The sequence below is a fragment of the Eretmochelys imbricata genome, chromosome 1 (genome assembly GCF_965152235.1).
Source record: "Eretmochelys imbricata isolate rEreImb1 chromosome 1, rEreImb1.hap1, whole genome shotgun sequence".
Classification (NCBI taxonomy): Eukaryota; Metazoa; Chordata; order Testudines; family Cheloniidae; genus Eretmochelys; species Eretmochelys imbricata.
In genome coordinates this window covers 150,117,749-150,138,009 of record NC_135572.1, presented here as the reverse complement: position 1 = coordinate 150,138,009, position 20,261 = coordinate 150,117,749, and the positions used below count along the sequence as shown (strand labels likewise).

Sequence of the window (20,261 nt, the reverse complement as noted above, 5' to 3'; positions counted from 1 at the left end):
AGCTTACAGTCTAAATTAACACAATAGATAAATGAATGAGAAACACAGACAGGTGAAGTGACTTGCCCAAGATCACACAGCTGATCAGTGTCAAACTAGGAACAGAATCAAGGTCTCCTGAATCCCAGGCTTGTGCTCTACCTATGGGACCATGTTGCCTCTCAATTAAATATGTGATGATGATGTCAATTTTACAATGTCTTCTGTGAGGATTAGTTAGTTATTGGTGGAGTATTTTTAAGATGAAAAGTGCAATTCCCTTTAAGTTAACAGTATTTTATTTATTTATTTTTTAGAGGCCAACTGATCATATAGTACACTGCATGCAGTGTACTATATGAAAGCTAACCATTAGAATGACTCTGATTGTTAGCTCTAGTACACTGGGAAAATGAATGACAATTGTTAGGTAATTAGAGAGACAAGATGGGTGAGGTAATATATTTTATTCTGCCTACTTCTGTTGGTGAGAGATACAAGCTTTTGACCACACAGAGATCTTTATAAATTTAAATTCAGGTCTGGGAAAGGTTCTTAGTGTCTCAGCTAAATAGAAGGTTAAATAGAGACTTCAGCATAAGTTGTTAACACATATCCTAAAAGAAAAGGAGTACTTGTGGCACCTTAGAGACTAACCAATTTATTTGAGCATGAGCTTTCGTGAGCTACAGCTCACTTCATCAGATGCATACCGTGGAAACTGCAGCAGACTTTATATACACACAGAGATCATGAAACAATACCTCCTCCCACCCCACTGTCCTGCTGGTAATAGCTTATCTAAAGTGATCATCAACACTATCCTGCTGTGTGTGTGTTTTTTTGGAGGGGGGTGAGGGGGTGAGAGAACCTGGATTTGTGCAGGAAATGGCCCACCTTGATTATCATGCACATTGTGTAGAGAGTTGTCACTTTGGATGGGCTATTACCAGCAGGAGAGTGAGTTTGTGTGTGGGGGGGTGGAGGGTGAGAAAACCTGGATTTGTGCTGGAAATGGCCCAACTTGATGATCACTTTAGATAAGCTATTACCAGCAGGACAGTGGGGTGGGAGGAGGTATTGTTTCATGATCTCTGTGTGTATATAAAGTCTGCTGCAGTTTCCACGGTATGCATCCGATGAAGTGAGCTGTAGCTCACGAAAGCTCATGCTCAAATAAATTGGTTAGTCTCTAAGGTGCCACAAGTACTCCTTTTCTTTTTGCGAATACAGACTAACACGGCTGTTACTCTGAAACCTGACATATTCTAAAAGACCATTCAAGGCAAAGTGGGCCATTAACACCCCTGTAGTTATAAGCGGGGGGGGGGGGAAGAGTGCGGGGTGAGAGAATTAGTGGGTAACAGATTGTCCTAATAAGCCATAAATCCAGTGTGTTTATTAAGACCATGTTTTTCGTGTCTAGCAAAATTGTGACTTTAAGCTCCCAAACTCATCTTTTGAAAGTGTTGTGCAGGTTTCCTTTGAGGATAAGGACTGATAAGTCAGATATAGAGTGATCGCTTTGTGAAAAGTGTTCACCCACAGGCGACAGGTTATGTTTGTCTTTTAACATTTTAACCATGTGAGCATGGTGATTGATTTCACTCGCATAGTTGTTGGGGCATTTAGTGCACTGAATGAGGTACACCATATGTTGTGATACGTGTGCGTAGGACCCATGGATCTAGAAAGATATGTTGTGGGGGTTACTGATCATCATAGCAGTGGCGATATATCTGCAGGTTTTGCATCTGTTCATCTGTTGGTCTGGTGCTCCTTTGAGTTTGCATGTCCTGGTCTGGGAGGAGCTTGCTTCTGATGATGAGGTTGGGGTTTGTTGAAAGCCAGAAGTAGGGGTTCAGGAAAGATTTTTCAGGTTGAGGTCCCCATTGAGTATGGGGTTTAGTTGTTTGATACCCCATATGAGTTCCAGTGTGGGGTGGTAGGTGACAACGAGGGGTATGTGGTAGGGGAGGGGGTTTTCTTTCTGTTTGAGCAGGTTCTCTCAGGGTATTTGAGTGACTTGTTCCTTGCAGTAAGCTACTTCTCTGGTGGAGTGTCCTTGTTTGATGAAGGCAGTTTTTAGTGTGTTAAGGTGTATATTCTGGACTTTCTCTTCAGAGCCTATTCTGTGGTATGAGTGCCTGGCTATAGATAGCAAATTTCTTGGTATGTTTGGGATGGTTACTGGATTTATGAAAGTAGGTGTGGTGATGCATTGTTTTTTTGTATATAGTTGTCTGTAGGATTCCATTGTTGAAGCTGATCCTGGTGTCCAGGAAGTTTATGCTATTGTAGGAGTGTTGCAGAGAGAATTGAATAGACAGGTGGTGGTGGCTAAAGTTGTTGTTGTTGTGGAAATCTCTGAGGGTGCTAATGGGCCACTTCATCCTGGCCATTAGAATATATGCAAAAAGAACAGTACTTGTGGCACCTTAGGCCTTGTCTAAGTGACAGAGGATGTGGAAAAAGCTAATGTACTCAATGCTTTTTTTGCCTCTGTCTTCACGAACAAGGTCAGCTCCCAGACTACTGCACTGGGCAGCACAGCATGGGGAGGAGGTGACCAGGCCTCTGTGGAGAAAGAAGTGGTTCGGGACTATTTAGAAAAGCTGGACGAGCACAAGTCCATGGGGCCGCATGCGCTGCATCCGAGAGTGCTAAAGGAGTTGGCGGATGTGATTGCAGAGCCATTGGCCATTATCTTTGAAAACTCATGGAGATCTGGGGCAGTCCCGGATGGCTGGAAAAAGGCTAATGTAGTGCCCATCTTTAAAAAAGGGAAGGAGGAGGATCCTGGGAACTACAGGCCAGTCAGCCTCACCTCAGTCCCAGGAAAAATCATGGAGCAGGTCCTCAAGGAAATAATTCTGAAGCCCTTAGAGGAGAGGAAAGTGATCAGGAACAGTCAGCATGGATTCACCAAGGGCAAGTCATGTCTGACTTATCTAATTGCCTTCTATGACGAGATAACTGGCTCTGTGGATGAGGGGAAAGCCATGGACGTGTTGTTGCTTGACTTTAGCAAAGCTTTTGACACTGTCTCCCACAGTATTCTAGCCAGCAAGTTAGAGAAGCATGGGCTGGATGAATGGACTATAAGGTGGATAGAAAGTTGGCTAGATTGTCGGGCTCAACGGGTAGTGATCAATGACTCCATGTCTAGTTGGCAGCCGGTATCAAGTGGAGTGCCCCAAGGGTTGGTCCTCAGGCCGGTTTTGTTCAATATCTTCATAAATGATCTGGAGGATGGTGTGGATTGCACCCCTGGCAAGTTTGCAGATGACACTAAACTGGGAGGAGTGGTAGATACGCTGGAGGGTAGGGATAGGATACAGAGGGATCTAGACAAATTAGAGGATTGGGCCAAAAGAAATCTGATGAGGTTCAACAAGGACAAGTGCAGAGTCCTGGACTTAGGACGGAAGAATCCCATTCATGGCTACAGACTAGGGACCGAATGGCTCGGCAGCAGTTCTGCAGAAAAGGACCTAGGGGTTACAGTGGACGAGAAGCTGGATATGAGTCAACAGTGTGCCCTTGTTGCCAAGAAGGCCAATGGCATTTTGGGATGTATAAGTAGGGGCATTGCCAGCAGATCAAGAGACGTGATCGTTCCCCTCTATTCGACATTGGTGAGGCCTCATCTGGAGTACTGTGTCCAGTTTTGGGCCCCACACTACAAGAAGGATGTGGAAAAATTGGAAAGAATCATAGAATATCAGGTTTGGAAGGGACCTCAGGAGGTCATCTAGTCCAACTGCCTGGTCAAAGCAGGACCAATCCCCAATTAAATCATCCCAGCCAGGGCTTTGTCAAGCCTGACCTTAAAAACTGCTAAGGAAGGAGATTCTACCGCCTCCCTAGGTAACACATTCCAGTGTTTCACCACCCTCCTAGTGAAAAAGTTTTTCCTAATATCCAACCTAAACCTTCCCCACTGCAACTTGAGACCATTAGTCCTTGTCCTGTCCTCTTCTACCACTAAGAATAGTCTGGAACCATCCTCTTTGGAACCACCTCTCAGGTAGTTGAAAGCAGCTATCAAATCCCCCCTCATTCTTCTCTTCTGCAGACTAAACAATCCCAGTTCCCTCAGCCTCTCCTCATAAGTCATGTGTTCCAGACCCCTAATCATTTTTGTTGCCCTTCGCTGGACTCTTTCCAATTTATCCACATCCTTCTTGTAGTGTGGGGCCCAAAACTGGACACAGTACTCCAGATGAGGCCTCACCAATGTCGAATAGAGGGGAACGATCACATCCCTCGATCTGCTGGCTATGCCCCTACTTATACAACCCAAAATGCCATTGGCCTTCTTGGCAACAAGGGCACACTGCTGACTCATATCCAGCTTCTTGTCCACTGTCACCCCTACGTCCTTTTCCGCAGAACTGCTGCCTAGTCATTCGGTCCCTAGTCTGTAGCTGTGCATTGGGTTCTTTCGTCCTAAGTGCAGGACTCTGCACTTGTCCTTGTTGAACCTCATCAGATTTCTTTTGGCCCAATCCTCTAATTTGTCTAGGTCTCTCTGTATCCTATCCCTGCCCTCCAGCGTATCTACCACTCCTCCTAGTTTAGTATCATCCGCGAATTTGCTGAGAGTGCAATCCACACCATCCTCCAGATCATTTATGAAGATATTGAACAAAACCGGCCTGAGGACCGACCCTTGGGACACTCCACTTGATGCCGGCTGCCAACTAGACATGGAGCCATTGATCACTACCCGTTGAGCCCGACAATCTAGCCAACTTTCAACCCACTTTATAGTGCATTCATCCAGCCCATACTTCTTTAACTTGCTGACAAGAATACTGTGGGAGACCGTGTCAAAAGCTTTGCTAAAGTCAAGAAACAATACAACCACTGCTTTCCCTTCATCCACAGAACCAGTAATCTCATCATAGAAGGCGATTAGATTAGTCAGACATGACTTGCCCTTGGTGAATCCATGCTGACTGTTCCTGATCACTTTCCTCTCGTGTAAGTGCTTCAGGATTGATTCCTTGAGGACCTGCTCCATGATTTTTCCGGGGACTGAGGTGAGGCTGACTGGCCTGTAGTTCCCAGGATCCTCCTTCTTTCCGTTTTTAAAGATTGGCACTACATTACCTTTTTCCAGTCATCCGTGACTTCCCCTGTTCGCCACGAGTTTTCAAAGATAATGGCCAATGGCTCTGCAATCACATCCGCCAATTCCTTTAGCACTCTCGGATGCAACGTGTCCAGCCCCATAGACTTGTGCACGTCCAGCTTTTCTAAATAGTCCCTAACAACCTCTTTCTCCACAGAGGGCTGGCCACCTACTCCCCATGCTGTGATGCCCAGTGCAGCAGTCTGGGAGCTGACCTTGTTCGTGAAGACAGAGGCAAAAAAAGCATTGAGTACATTAGCTTTTTCCACATCCTCTGTCACTAGGTTGCCTCCCTCATTCAGTAAGGGGCCCACACTTTCCTTGGCTTTCTTCTTGTTGCCAACATACCTGAAGAAACCCTTCTTGTTACTCTTAATATCTCTTGCTAGCTGCAACTCCAGGTGTGATTTGGCCTTCCTGATTTCATTCCTACATGCCCGAGCAATAATATTATACTCTTCCCTGGTCAGTTGTCCTATCTTCCACTTCTTGTAAGCTTCTTTTTTATGTTTAAGATCCGCAAGGATTTCACCGTTAAGCCAAGCTGGTCGCCTGCCATATTTACTATTCTTTCTACACATCAGGATGGTTCGTCCCTGTAACCTCAATAGGGATTCCTTGAAATACAGCCAGCTCTCCTGGACTCCTTTCCCCTTCATGTTAGTCCCCCAGGGGATCCTATCCATCAGTTCCCTGAGGGAGTCGAAGTCTGCTTTCCTGAAGTCTAGGGTCCATATTCTGCTGCTTACCTTTCTTCCCTGTGTCAGGATCCTGAACTCAACCAACTCATGGTCACTGCCTCCCAGATTCCCATCCACTTTTGCTTCCCCCACTAATTCTTCCCGGTTTGTGAGCAGCAGGTCAAGAAAAGCTCCCCCCCTAGTTGGTTCCTCTAGCACTTGCACCAGGAAATTGTCCCCTACGTTATCCAAAAACTTCCTGGATTGTCTATGCACCGCTGTAGTGCTCTCCCAGCAGATATCAGGAAGATTAAGGTCGCCCATGAGAACCAGGGCGTGTGATCTAGTAGCTTCTGCGAGTTGCCGGTAGAAAGCCTCATCCACCTCATCCCCCGGTCCGGTGGTCTATAGCAGACTCCCACCACTACATCACTCTTGTTGCTCACACTTCTAAACTTAATCCAGAGACACTCAGATTTTTCTGCAGTTTCATACCGGAGCTCTGAGCAGTCATACTGCTCCCTTACATACAGAGATACAAAGAGATACAGAGATACATACAAAGAGTCCAGCGGAGGGCAACAAAAATGATTAGGGGACTGGAACACATGACTTATGAGGAGAGGCTGAGGGAACTGGGATTGTTTAGTCTGCGGAAGAGAAGAACGAGGGGGGGATTTGATAGCTGCTTTCAACTACCAGAAAGGGGGTTCCAAAGAGGATGTATCTAGACTGTTCTCAGTGGTAGCTGATGACAGAACAAGGAGTAATGGTCTCAAGTTGCAGTGGGGGAGGTTTGGGTTGGATATTAGGAAAAACTTTTTCACTAAGAGGGTGGTGAAACACTGGAATGCGTTACCTAGGGAGATGGTGGAATCTCCTTCCTTCGGTATTTTTAAGGTCAGGCTTGACAAAGCCCTGGCTGGGATGATTTAGTTGGGATTGGCCCTGCTTTGAGCAAGGGGTTGGACTAAATGACCTCCTGAGGTCCCTTCCAACCCTGATATTCTATGATTCTATGATACAGTACGAAATTACTCTGATTTTACAGAAGTTGATTTTTGGGAACAGATTGTATAAAGTCAAGTGCGTGCATCCATACTAAGCACATTAATTCGGCGGTGTGCGTCCACAGTACCATGGCAAGCATTGACATTCCGAGTGGTGCACTGTGGGTAGCTATCTCTCAGTCCCCGCTGCTCATTGGAATTCTGGGCTGAGCTCCCAGTGCCTGATGGGACCAAAAATTTGTTACGGGTGGTTATGGGTAAATGTTGTCAGTCAACCCTCCCTCCATGAAAGCAAAGGCACACAATCATTTTGCACCCTTTTCCCTGGATTGCCCGAGCAGACAGCATAGCATGGCAAGGATGGAGCCTGTTCAGCTCACCGCAGCGTTATGACCATTGTAAACACCTTGCACATTATCGTGCAGTTTATGCAGAACCAGAACCTGAAAAACCAGGCTAGGAGGCGACGGCAGCATGGTGACAAGAGTGATGACGTGGACACAGATTTCTTTAAAACCGCCGTTCCCGGCAATTTGGAGATCATGGTGTTAATGGGGCAGGCTCATGCTGTGGAACGCCGAATCTGGGCCTGGGAAACAAGCACAGACTGGTGGGACCGCATAATGTTGCAGGTCTGGGATGATTCCCACTGGCTCTGAAACGTTCCCTTGCGTAAGGGCACTTTCATGGAACTTTGTGACTTGCTTTCCCCTGCCCTGAAGCACAAGAATACCAAGATGAGAGCAGCCCTCACAGTTTAGAAGCGAGTGACAATAGCCCTGTGGAAGCTTGCAATGCCAGACAGCTACCGGTCAGTCGGGAATCAATTTGGAGTGGGCAAATCTACTGTGGGGGTTGCTGTGATGCAGGTAGCCAACCCAGTCATTGAGCTGCTGCTATCAAAGGTAGTGACTCTGGGAAATGTGCACGTCATACTAGACGGCTTTGCTGCAATGGGATTCCCTAACTGCGGTGGGGCTATAGATGGAACACATATCCCTATCTTGGGACCGGACCACCAAGGCAGCCAGTACATAAACTGCAAGGGGTACTTTTCAGTGATGCTGCAAGCACTGGTGGATCACAAGGGACGTTTCACCAACATCAGCATGGGATGGCTGGGAAAGGTTCACGATGCTCGTGTCTTCAGGACCTCTGGTCTGTTTAAATGGCTGCAGGAAGGGATTTACTTCCCAGACCAGAAAATAACTGTTGGGGATGTTGAAATGCCTATAGTTATCCTTGGGGACCCAGCCTACCCCTTAATGCCCTGGCTCATGAAGCCGTACACAGGCACCCTGGACAGTAGTCAGGAGCTGTTCAACTATAGGCTGAGCAAGTGCAGAATGGTGGTAGTGTGCATTTAGATGTTTAAAGGGTCACTGGCACAGTTTACTGACTCGCTCAGACCTCAGCGAAATCAGTATTCCCATTGTTATTGCTGCTTGCTGTGTACTCCACAATCTCTGTGAGACTAAGGGGGAGACGCTTATGGCAGGGTTGGCAGTTGAGGCAAATCACCTGGCTGCTGAATACACACAGCCAGACACCAAGGCAGTTAGAAGAGCACATCAGGAAGTGCTGCGCATCAGAGAAGCTTTGAAAACCAGTTTCATGACTGGCCAGGGTACTGTGTGACACTTCCGTTTGTTTCTCCTTGATGAAAACCCACCCCCTTGGTTGACTCTAATTCCCTGTAAGCCACCCGCCCTACCTGCTTCGATCACAGCTTGCTTGCAAAGAAAATAAAGTCATTATCATTTAAAAACCATGTATTTTTCATTAATTTATTATAAAAATAGGGAGATAACTCACAAGGTAGCCCGGGTGGGGTGTGGGAGGAGGGTAGGAGGGAAGGAAAAGGCCACTTCAAAACTTGTTGAATGACAGCCTTTTGTTGCTTGGGCTGTCCACAGGGGTGGAGCGGTTGGGTGCCGGGAGCCCACCTCCCCACCACGTTCTTGGGCGTCTGGCTGAGGAGGCTATGGAACTTGGGGAGAAGGGAGGGTGGTTAAGCAGGGGCTGCAGCAGCAGTCTGTGATCCTGCTGCCGTTCCTGAACCTCCACCAGACACCAGAGCATGTCCCTTTGATCCTGCAGGAGCCCCAGAGTTGCATCTTGCCTCCTCTGATCTTCCTGCCGCCACCTCTCATCTAGTTCCTCCCTTCTGTCCTCACATTTATTGGCCGCTTTCCTGTACTGTGCTAATGTGTCCCTCCACACATTCTGCTGAGCTCTGTCTGTGCCAGACGACTGCATGAGCTCAGAGAACATTTCATCACATGTACTTTTTTTCGCCACCTTATCTGAGATAGCCTTTGGGATGGAGGAGGGAGGCTTGAAACATTTGCAGCTGCAGGAGGAAAAAAAGGGAGTGAAGTATTTAAAAAAATACATTTTACAGAACAATGGCTATACTCTTTCACAACACTATTCACGTTACATAGCACATGTGATTTCGGTACAAGGTTGCATTTTGCATCTTATATTTAGTGCCTGCGGCTTTGGTGTTAGAGATCACACACGCAGTGCTGGGCAACAGAATTCGGCTTGCAGGTGGTCATGGTAAGCCATAGTCTTTCGGCTTCTGCAACCTTCATATCAGCAGCACCCTCCTTTCCCATACCAAGCAAAGCCCGTTGAGTTGGCCATTTAGTGCTGCGGTTTTCCTGTTAGCGTTCAGCAGGAGAAACCAAACTAACCCCTTCCCCCCATCCAATTCTCTGGGATGATCGCTTTACCCCTCCCTGCACCGGCTGTAATCAGGGAAGAGCCCTGCTAGCCAAACGCGAACAGCTCAGTGCCAATGCTCCCCGCCTCCACCACTTGGCTAACTACAGGGAGGATTTCTTTTCAGCCACAGGCAAACAGCCCTGTAGGAACGGGCACCACTGAATGTCCCCTTAATTAAATTCTCCTATTTCAACCAGGTTATCATGAACAATATCACTCTCCTGAGGATAACACAGAGAGATGAACCAATGTTGCTTTAACGCCAGCAAGCACCGGGACCATACGCTGCCAGGCTTTGTCATGCAATGATACCAGATTACTTGCTACTAGCATGGCGTGGTAAAGTGTCCTACAATGGAGGATGGAGTAAGGCTGCTCTCCCCAGAAACCTTCTGCAAAGGCTTTTAGAGTACCTCCTTTAGTGCTTCATGGAGATGTCCCTGGAGGATTTCCGCTCCATCCCCAGACACGTTAACAGAATTTTCCAATAGCTGTACTGGCCACAAATGCATCCCAAGTCCTCAAGACAAATTAATCATTAAAAAACGCTTGCTTTTAAAACATGGATTATATTTTAAAAGGTACACTCACCAGAGGTCCCTTCTCCAGCTTAGTTGGGTTGAGAGGGTATTTCAGTCAGGGTGATAAAAAGATCCTGGCTGTCAGGGAGAACGGTGTGCTGTGTGCTCTCCTCAAGCTCGTCGTCGTCCTCCTCATCTTCCCTATCTGCAAAATCCTCAGGCATGGCGGAGAGTACCCCATCGTCGGAGTCCACGGACAGGGGTGGGGTAGTGGTGGCGGGCCCCCCCTAGAATTGCACGGAATTCAGTGTAGAAGCGGCATGTCTGGGGCTCTGTCCCAGAGCATCCGTTTGATTCTTTGGTTTTCTGGTACGCTTGTCTGAGCTCCTTAAGTTTCACGCGGCAGTGTGTTGCCTCCCTGCTGTAGCCTCTGTCCACCATGGCCTCGGAGATTTTTTGAAATGTTTTGGCATTTCATCTTTCGGAACGTAGTTCTGATAGCATGGATTCGTCTCCCCATACAGCAATCGGATCCAGTACCTCCTGTTTGGTCCATGCTGGAGCTTTTTTTCGATTCTGGGACTGCGTGGTTACCTGTGCTGATGAGCTCTGCATGGTCATCAGTGCTGATGAGCTCGCCTGCTCAAACAGGAAACGAGATTCAAAAGTTCCCAGGGCTTTTCCTGTACACGTGGCCAGTGCATCCGAGTTCAGAGTGCTGTCCAGAGCAGTCACAATGGTGCAATGTGGGATAGCTCTCAGATGCCAATACCGTCTAATTGTGTCCACACTAACCCTAATTCGAAAAGGCGATGTCGATTTCAGCGCTAGTCCCTTCATCAGGGAGGAGTACAGAAATCGATTTTAAGAGCCCTTTATGTCGACAAAAATGGCTTTGTTGTGTGGACGGATGTAGGGTTAATTCGATTTGCTGCTAAATTCGACATAAGCTCCTAGTGTAGACCAGGCCTTAGAGACTAACAAATTTATTTGAGCTTAAGCTTTTGTGGGCTACTGCCCACTTCATTGGATGCATAGGATGGAATATAGTCCATGAAATCTTATGCTCAAATAAATTTGTTAGTCGCTAAGGTGCCACAAGTACTCCTGTTCTTTTTGCGGTTACAGACTTAACACAGCTATTACTCTGAAACCTTAGAATACGTGCAAACTGCTTATGCTAAACTATCTGTTCCATCTTGTACACAGGTGTGACACTCTGAGTACCTTTCCCAGACCTGAAGAATAGCTCTGTGTAGTTGGAAAGCTTGTCGCTTTCACCATCAGAAGTCGATGCAGAAAAAAACATATTACCTTACTCATCTTGTGTCTCTAATATCCTGGGACTGACATGTCTAGAACAACACTACATATAACATTGGTTAGATGAGACATTTTTAACGATACCAAAATCATAAATTTGCAATGGTTTTATGATGAAAATAATTCTGTTCAATCAGAAAAGCTGGTTTAATTCTTGTATGTTCAAGGTCATGTTAGTGATTATCTTTTGGAGCCCTGGCTTTAAATTACTGAGTGGAAAATTACTTCACTTACAGAAGAAAATATAAATATTGCTGTCTTCAGGAATATTTTGAATATCAATGGTTTTACATTCAGCATAAAGGATTTAGTGGACTAAAAATGTCAACACTGATACACAAATATAAGCGAAACAATATTTCTAGAGAGTGAATAAAACCAGTACCTAACTAAAGAAATTCATGGTTGGGTAGACTTGATGATAAACAGAAGGTCAGACAACTATTTCTTATAAAACCAAACCTCAATGCTGAGACTATTTCTATATAAAATATTTGTGTGTGTGGAATATATAAAACCGCGCACACACTACATCAAAGAACGTTATTCAGGTTGCAAAGTCCAGCACTCAAAATCACCAACCTTTTAATTTCCCTCTTTTGCCCCCAATTCCGATGTCCTTTTCCAGCCTGTTTGAGTCTACTACACTTCCAATCCCAATTTCCCTCTCCCACTGTGAGCTTCCAGGCCCAGTCTCTTCTGCAACTCCTTGTTGCAATCTTCTTCTTCATAGGTACAGCTCTTTCCCCTCTCCATTCATGCAGGCTACTTGCTCTCCAGGCAGGTGCTATGACCTGGCATAGTCTGAAGGAGCCCAAAGGCTACAATGGCAGGGAAAGTCCTGCTTAGCCCCGGGCTGGAGCATTTTCAATGTGGATGGAATATTCTGGGGATTTAAGATGCTAAAATATAAATAAATTAATTACATAAAAATCTCTGCTCAACATATGTGAACTGTGAGCCTCCCCTCCTCCCGCCCAAGATTTATAACTTGGCCAGATTTGGTTATGTTTTCACAGAGCAACCAAAGGCACCTCCTGCCATATTTAAAGTCCTTGCTACATAGCGTGAGGGTACTAGGGCTTTTCAAAGAAAAGGCTGACAAAAAATTTTAACTCAGGCAAAACAACCTGCTTTTCACTAGCCTCGTTCTTGGAAACTGCAAAACCACTGTGGCTGAAACTTTTCAGAAACACTGAGCTTGAGGCAGACATCAGGCATGAAATATTTCAACCCAGTTAAAGCTGGGCAAAGTTATAAGCCATGGAAAATAGGGTTTTATACTGGAAAGAGTAAGGCAACTTGAATAATATGCGATGCTACAAACTAGTTTGAGCGTAGGTGTGTATGTGTGTGTGTTTGTATAAAGTGTATGTTCATATTTAATCCTGCAAAGGGATATGAACAAGCTGACCCTTATGATTTCAGTCTCACACTGGTTTCGATGGGAGTCCTTCCAACATATAGATTCCTTTCTGGGATTTGGGCCCATGCATTAAAATGCATTAAAATATTTAATTCTGCCATTGTAGAGTAGGACTTTTATATAGTGAAGTCCATTTTCTTTTTTTGTTCTACATCTAACTTTATTGGATGGAATTGCAATTTTTCATTGAAATGTATTGGGGCAAAAATAAGGAGACTTCTATTTTATTTCATTATAAAGATAAGTTCACTACAAGTAGATTTCTCTGAATTTAAGCGGAGTTCAGTTCTGCCACCCTTAGGATGAGTAGCACAGTCTTCCCAAAGAGACTGCTTGTAGAGAGGAAGAACCGATGCAATGTGAGTGAGGGGGGTGGAATTGGGCCCTCAGTGTTTAGGGATAAAATTATTTTTGAAAGTCAGAAATTCTGCTTATGAACTCTGTAAAATACTGTGCAGTGCTTACTGACATGAGTCTGTTCTTTTTTTTTTTTTTACTTTGGGATCATGTATCCTACAATAGTTAGGGAGAAGTGCAAAATATTTTAAGCAGAAGCTCAAAGCAGGTGCGACTATCCTTTCCATCTTTAAGCTCTGTGAATCAATTGAAACCGCTACCAAGCCTGCCTGATTTTCTAAGTGTCTGAAGGTCACAGGTCTTGCATTCTTTCTCCTAAAACTTTAATTTAAACGTTCATAGTCATTGGGGGTCTTCTAATCTTGACAGAATGTAAAGGCCTTCTTTTTTTTTCCCTCCTCTTTTTTTTTTTCCTTTCCTCTCTTCATATTCCAAGTCCTTAAATGTGAGTCCTTTTTACAGCATTACTTTTAGGGATTTTTTTTTAAACGTATCTAGTTGGGATGGGTGAAACTCAAAGGGTTTATAATCTGGGTTCCCTTTGGAGAACAACTGAAAAATTGGGATGCTTTCCAAAATGTTAAAAAACTCTTCCTGAGTCTGGAAAAAATGAGTTGGAAGTCTCATGAAAGCAGACTTTTCTATGAGATCTTTAGAACTTCCTGATACTTTTGGGGCCAGCTAGTCAGGGGACAAATAGACATATATGCAGCATTTCAGCCCTTCCCAATCTGTTTCTGGCTAAATTCTGAAGGAAAATTATGTGCCCAAAAATCACGCATGTCCACCTTACTTGCTAGGGTGGGACATCTGCTTGGGCCAGCAGGGAAGAAGACATCTAGGTTCTTTCCACTGTGCATGAGAAATCTTCCTCCTTTCGTGGTCAGCCAATGCAGGAAGTGAAACTGTCTTGTCCCCTCTGTGGCCCTGATTGAACGATTAGCTGGTTTGTGTTATGTTACACACAGAAGTTAGATAAAAATATTGAATGTTCTTGTTGGAAGTTTCCAATGTAACACTACTTTGTTTCTAAGAATTCAGAATGATCGAGTGCAAGAACCCAAAAACAGAGACACAAAGCAGGCTACTCCCTAAAAGAGGCACACTTTGTCTTACCTTACTGTAAGCCATTTCTGTGTTAAATGACTGATGCTTGCACAGTTCTCTGCAAAGCTTCTCCTAGCCTGCAAGAAGGACCAGAACTGCTTTTCTCTTCCCGCCCGCCTCAGTTCTTACAGTGATAGCTCACAATTCCAATACAGTTGCCCTGCGCCACACTTTTCAGCTCCCTGGGGTCAGGGTGACTGTTGTGGTCCCCCACATGCCAATTACCTGCTCATCTTCTTCCTCCTCTTTATGTTGAGTTCTGAATGTGGTTCAAGTGTGGCCAGTTATCTTTTGGGTTGCATGTGTGGGTGGAGTTTTTTTTTTGGAGTCATTTTGCTTTGACTGTACTATATGCAGATCACCTATTGACTCTGAAATCAAAGTCAATATTTACTGTTTCATGCGAAACTGAGAGAATGAGGAAGTTTGATCAAAATGACTAGGAGCACTTTGCTTTCAAAAATATCCTTTCAGTGGAGTAGGAGTTGACAAAGTGTTTTTAAATTCTGCCCTTTTAACACAGATCAGAAAATAATTCATTTTGGATCTACGGAGGGAAGAGTTGTCAGATAGGAAACTTGTCCAGTATGTTGTAACTAACCCTTTGACCACAGATCTCTGGTGCTGCAAATATGATAACCTTAGTTTCTCGCCTCCATTTTGCTAGAATTTGATATATTTCTCTAATGCTTCATAGATGAGATGGGAATATACCACAGTTTCACAGAAAGAGGAGGAGAGTAATTGCTGATATAATGATGATGGTGAATCTCTATGAAAAGAGAGAACTTATTACTGCAAACAAAGATTAATATTCTTACCTTCCTGCATCATTTCAGCTTGGGATGTGATATCTTGATATGTATAAGCTAAGCACTATCAGGGCTAGTTGGTAGCTGAAATTGTTTGGATACTTACTTGTTACCTCTTTCCTCTTTAGTTTCTTTCCCAGCTTCAAGAAAATACTGTCTCATAAATCAGTTGTTTGCCTCTGCTTTCTTGCTGTGCACATGCCTCTGAGACATAGGGTTTTCACACATTAATGAGGAAAATGTTTGTGGGTCCTCTTCATACAATATTGGCAGCTTATTATTGGTGCTGTCTTTTGGGGCTAGGATGTAATGCCAAAGTTACATTAACCACTTGTTTTCTGTGAAGATCCTTTGGCACTATTTATGAGGGTGGAGCTGCCAAATTTCAATCTGAATAATTACATTCTGCCTACTTTAAATTCCCCCTTTAATTTCAATTGGATAAGAAAGCCTTCACTTTCAATCCTAAACCACTGTGCACAGTTTAAGCAGTTCCTGTCTCTTATTGCTGCCGTAGCTGTCTGCATGTCAGTCAAAGTGATTACTATATAGTACTCCATCCGTTTTTAAAACACCCTTGGGATCCTTCATGATAAAAGCAAGATGAAAACAAATCATTATTCTCCTAACTTGCAATCAGATTTACCTTTTTCCTTCTTTACAACTTGTTCACTAATTAGCAGGGTGAAACCATCTTCAGGAGCCCCTTATTTCTTACCTCGGTCTCATAACAGTTTCTCCGATGGACTGGGTGAAAGGGACAATGGCTACTTAATGTTGCTTGTTACTGTTCACTCTCTCTCTAACCTGCAGCATGGTGGCATGAAGTATTTGCTTGTAAATGGCACTTGACTGCAAGCAGATGTGTGGGTGGCCCTCGGGGGGGGAAAGTGGATAATAATAATTGTGGATACTTTTTCCTGGATTTTTTTTTTCTGGTGACTTGCAACCTTGTGTGAACTTTATAATGTGATCTTTGATAAATGATACTCTGCAGATTAGTCTAATCCACCATTGCATATATTTAAAAAATATTTTAAAGTGTTTAATATTGCATTTGCCTCAGTTTGTCTGCATGCTGGTGATACGGTACCAACATGTAGTTCACTGCTATGTAAAGCATTTAGGATGGTGTAGTTATGCAAGATGCTTTAGAAATTAAATATATTTCTGTCATTCTAAAGAGAAAAGTGCTTGAATGACAGGTGGCAGGAAGTAGAAATGAAGAAAATTATTTAATATACTTACCGAAGAATACACCATTTGTGTACCTTTAACTTTTGATATCATGCGTAATAACTATTCTAAATGTAGAAAAACATGAGCTCTAGGACAAAATATTCATTTTCTTTGTTTCTGAATTTAGCCTATTTTTTTCATAGTCATTACTTTACTGAATTCAAATAGTTGCCTTTACATTGGCCCAGATCCTCCATTTATCAAAATTCTTCTGTAAAATAGAGGATTGCTCTATAAAATTAAGAGGTTGGCATTCTATTATTCATTTAATGTAGCTGTTTGTGCAATTAGCATCTGCTCAATGCCAAAATTCTTATTTTTTATTTTTGATCAGTATTTGGACGCTCCTGAAGACAGGTCATTTGGCAGCTCACTGATGGAGGTAGAAGTGGACCTGGACAGCTACCAAACTGCTTTAGAAGAAGTACTCACATGGCTTCTCTCTACTGAAGATGCATTACAAGCACAAGGAGATATATCCAGTGATGTAGAAGAAGTCAAAGAGCAGTTTCACACCCACGAGGTATATGTGAACCACAGAGACTGAGAAACCAGTGCAAACACTTCATCTATTAATTATTGTTCATTTATTTGAATGGTACATTAAGAATCATAAAAATCATACAATTTTCACTGGTGCTATTGCCAGTCCCTGTTCTTTCCTTTTCCATTTGGTTTTAGAGGCTTTAAATTTAGCACTGGAGACTTTGCTTCTTACACAGAAGATGAATATATTTATTTTTACATTGGGTCCCAAAGTTAAAATAAATGTTTAAACCAACTTAATACTTTTTTAAAAAAAAATATGTGGAATTGAAGATATTTCTACAAAGTATCGCTCCTCCTTGTAATCTTAGTTAAGATTTACTTTTCTTTTCTTTTTCAGGGCTTTATGATGGAATTAACAGCTCACCAGGGACGTGTTGGTAATGTTTTGCAAGTGGGGAGTCAACTTATAACAGTTGGTAAGCTTTCAGATGATGAAGAAAATGAAATCCAAGAACAAATGAATCTGCTTAATTCTCGTTGGGAAAGTCTCAGGGTAGCCAGCATGGAAAAACAAAGCAAGTAAGTAATATGTGTGTTCCCCTCCCCTCCCCGCCCACACACACAATGTTTAAATTTTTAGGTTGCAATAATACGGGGGTGGGAGGGTGATACTTCATTGCAAATGTATGCTTGATCCTAGATTTTAGTTTATCTGCAATTTCGAGTGCATCAGACTCTAAACTTTCACGTTGATTTGAAAATGGAAGTTGCATAGATGGGGGTTAAGTTAAAATGAGAGGTGAAGTGCCCAATAATAAAATAACAGAATAACTATTATTTGTTCACATGTAATACTTAATATAAGAATGGATATGTTATTTAAAAATGGGATACTTTATTCTTCTATCTATTAACACACATACGGGCAAAGTAAACAGTGAATGTTCTGATATGATATTGGTAACTTAATTCATATTCATATTAAAGAAAAGATAACATACACAATGCTTTTACGCTGCAGTTAAATTAACTACCAGACTTGCTAGCTTGGCAGAAATGTACACCTTTGCACAATATGCAGCCAGGATGTAAACCTCGAAATCAAAAAGATGAAGATCATGATAATGTTCTTAAGAGCAGAAAAGTTACGGACCATTTCATTCACAAGGAAATTGAAAGGTTGGAAAAGTAAGGTGATCAGTAGATATTAAGTGGGAGAAGAAGGAAGAAGATGAAGGGTTTGAGGTTGAAAGTAAACTGGTCCGGTCTGGTCCGGCATACCGGCAAGAGCCGGTGCGGCATGCCGGACTGGACCAGTTTCCCAGGCTGGCGATTTAAAGGGTCTGGGGCTCCCTGCAGTGGCCGGAGCCCTGGGCCCTTTAAATTGCCTCCCAAGCCCGGCTGCCGGAGCCTTGGGGTCACAGCGGCAGGGCTCCGGGGGTGATTTAAAGGATCAGGGGCTCCCAGCCGCTGCTAGTGCAGCAGAGCCCTAGGCATTTTAAATCTCTGCCTGAGCCCTGGGGTAGCGGCGGCAGCCGGGAGCCCCTGGGACTCAGTTGGCGATGTCTAGGGCCCAGGGGTGATTTAAAAAACCCAGGGCTCTCAACCTGGGTATTAAAGGCCCCGCCTCTTCCGGTTGAGGTCACGCCCCCTTCTGAGGACTCCAGCATACCGGTATTTCCTTTAAGTTACTTTCACCCCTGGAGTGAGAGGACAGGGAATTGAAGCCTTTAGAAAGGAAGAATGGATTAAAAGCAGAAAAATGAGTTACAGGTTAGCTGCAGGACTCTGACTTTCTGTATTTCGATTTCCATACACAATCCAGTAGAAGAAAATTTTCTATAGGCCAGGCATGGTACAGTGGAGAAGGCTGATGTTGTGGATGTAGAGGGGATTGGAGCAGAAATATGATTGCAAAAATGGGAGCAGGAAATATCCCTTCAAGTTTCCTTCCCTCAACCTTTACAAAGGAAACTAGTTGCCTTTCAGATTGTTCAGCGGGATTGGGTATTGTCCAGGTTTTCAACATTTTTTCCTATCTTTTGATTTCCTGAGACTCTCTTAAATCTCTTCTCCATAAAATAACTCAACTTCAGAACAGTTTACTTTTGTCATATTGTGTCTTATGGAGCTCTGTTTACTTAACTTATCCGTTTTCATATTGATTCTATACAAAATTAAGGGAACTGAAGTGTAAGATATTTTACTGTTTTAATTTATTTATTATTCTACCAAAAATGAATCAAGGGGAGAATTTAAAAAAAAAATCAACTAACCATTACCAGTGTGTTTATAGAAATACAACATTAATTACTGTAGACTATAGCTGCTCTCATCAGTAAAATCAACTGGATGTAAGTACATAAGACCTGGGATTGGAGGTCTATTTTTGCTTATTGATTGCTCCAAGGTGTTGGTGATTAGATATGAAGTAGAAGGACCCTACATTGGTATCCAGATGTCTCTGAGACAGTCACAGCAGTTGTGCTTTAAGTGGCAAGCTGCTTCTGTCTATACTAAGAGTAGAGCTAGCTGGAAAATGTTGGTCCAAGTGAAATTTTGACAAAAAACTGAAACCAGCTTCTATCCAAAAGTTAAACTCCAGTTATGGGAACACAGTGTTATTGGCTCATGGTCCTGTTCTCCTTGACTCACCGCAATCTGCCAAAGCCTGGCTTTTGTGACATTTGAAATGCAGTGCAAAATGTATCAATTTACTCAGGTCTTTTACTGTAGCAGGGATTTAATGCTAAAATGAAGAACTTTTGTTTTCTGCTACTAGTACTGCAGCTGGAAGTCATAGATTTCAGTGAAATACTTTTATTTAACTGTTGCAACAACATAACAGATGGGACCCCATTCTGTATCTTACTCAGAGAATCTGTAAACTTTGTATGGTCTTCATGTTTCTCTAGTCCATGTCCTTATGCCACTGCACTTCTTCGTAGAGAGATACAAGATGAGGCCACTATGTGGCATTGCAATGATTTACAGGCAAGCTGCAAAAATTAAAAATAAATTAAAATAAAATCCCACAGCAATACATACAACTACTAGGCAACAAAAATGTTATTAATCAAATCAAATTTCCAAAAGCTATCCAGCTCACAGCCATATCTGCAGTTGCCTGATCAAAAGGTTGGATGTAGCTGCATGTCCTGAAGGGAGGATACATTTCGTTTATTTCAGCACAGTGACTTGCAAAGTCAAGGGGCCTTTGGAGAGAATGCTCTGCCACCAGCTCCTTCACCAAAGAGTCCCGCTGTAGCTCACGAAAGCTTATGCTCAAATAAATTTGTGAGTCTTTAAGGTGCCACAAGTACTCCTTTTCTTTTTGCGGATACAGACTAACACGGCTGCTACTCTGAAACCCAACTTTAGTGTTTCTGCTAATACCAACTCAGAGAGGGGAGGCAAGCCCTCAATATAGATGGGCACTAAGGAC

General features: G+C 43.4%; 1 protein-coding gene and 1 pseudogene across 1 annotated transcript in view; one reads left to right on the top strand and one right to left on the bottom strand.

The window, feature by feature from the left end:
• DMD (dystrophin) overlaps window positions 1–20,261 on the top strand; it is a 1,498,644-nt gene that overhangs the window by 160,566 nt on the left and 1,317,817 nt on the right. Inside the window, exons 5-6 of the mRNA XM_077807212.1 lie at window positions 16,662–16,850; window positions 17,214–17,395. Of these exons, the coding sequence (XP_077663338.1) occupies window positions 16,662–16,850; window positions 17,214–17,395 (371 nt within the window). The remainder of the gene's footprint in view (window positions 1–16,661; window positions 16,851–17,213; window positions 17,396–20,261) is intronic.
• On the bottom strand, window positions 8,679–10,678 carry LOC144257635 (uncharacterized; annotated as a pseudogene).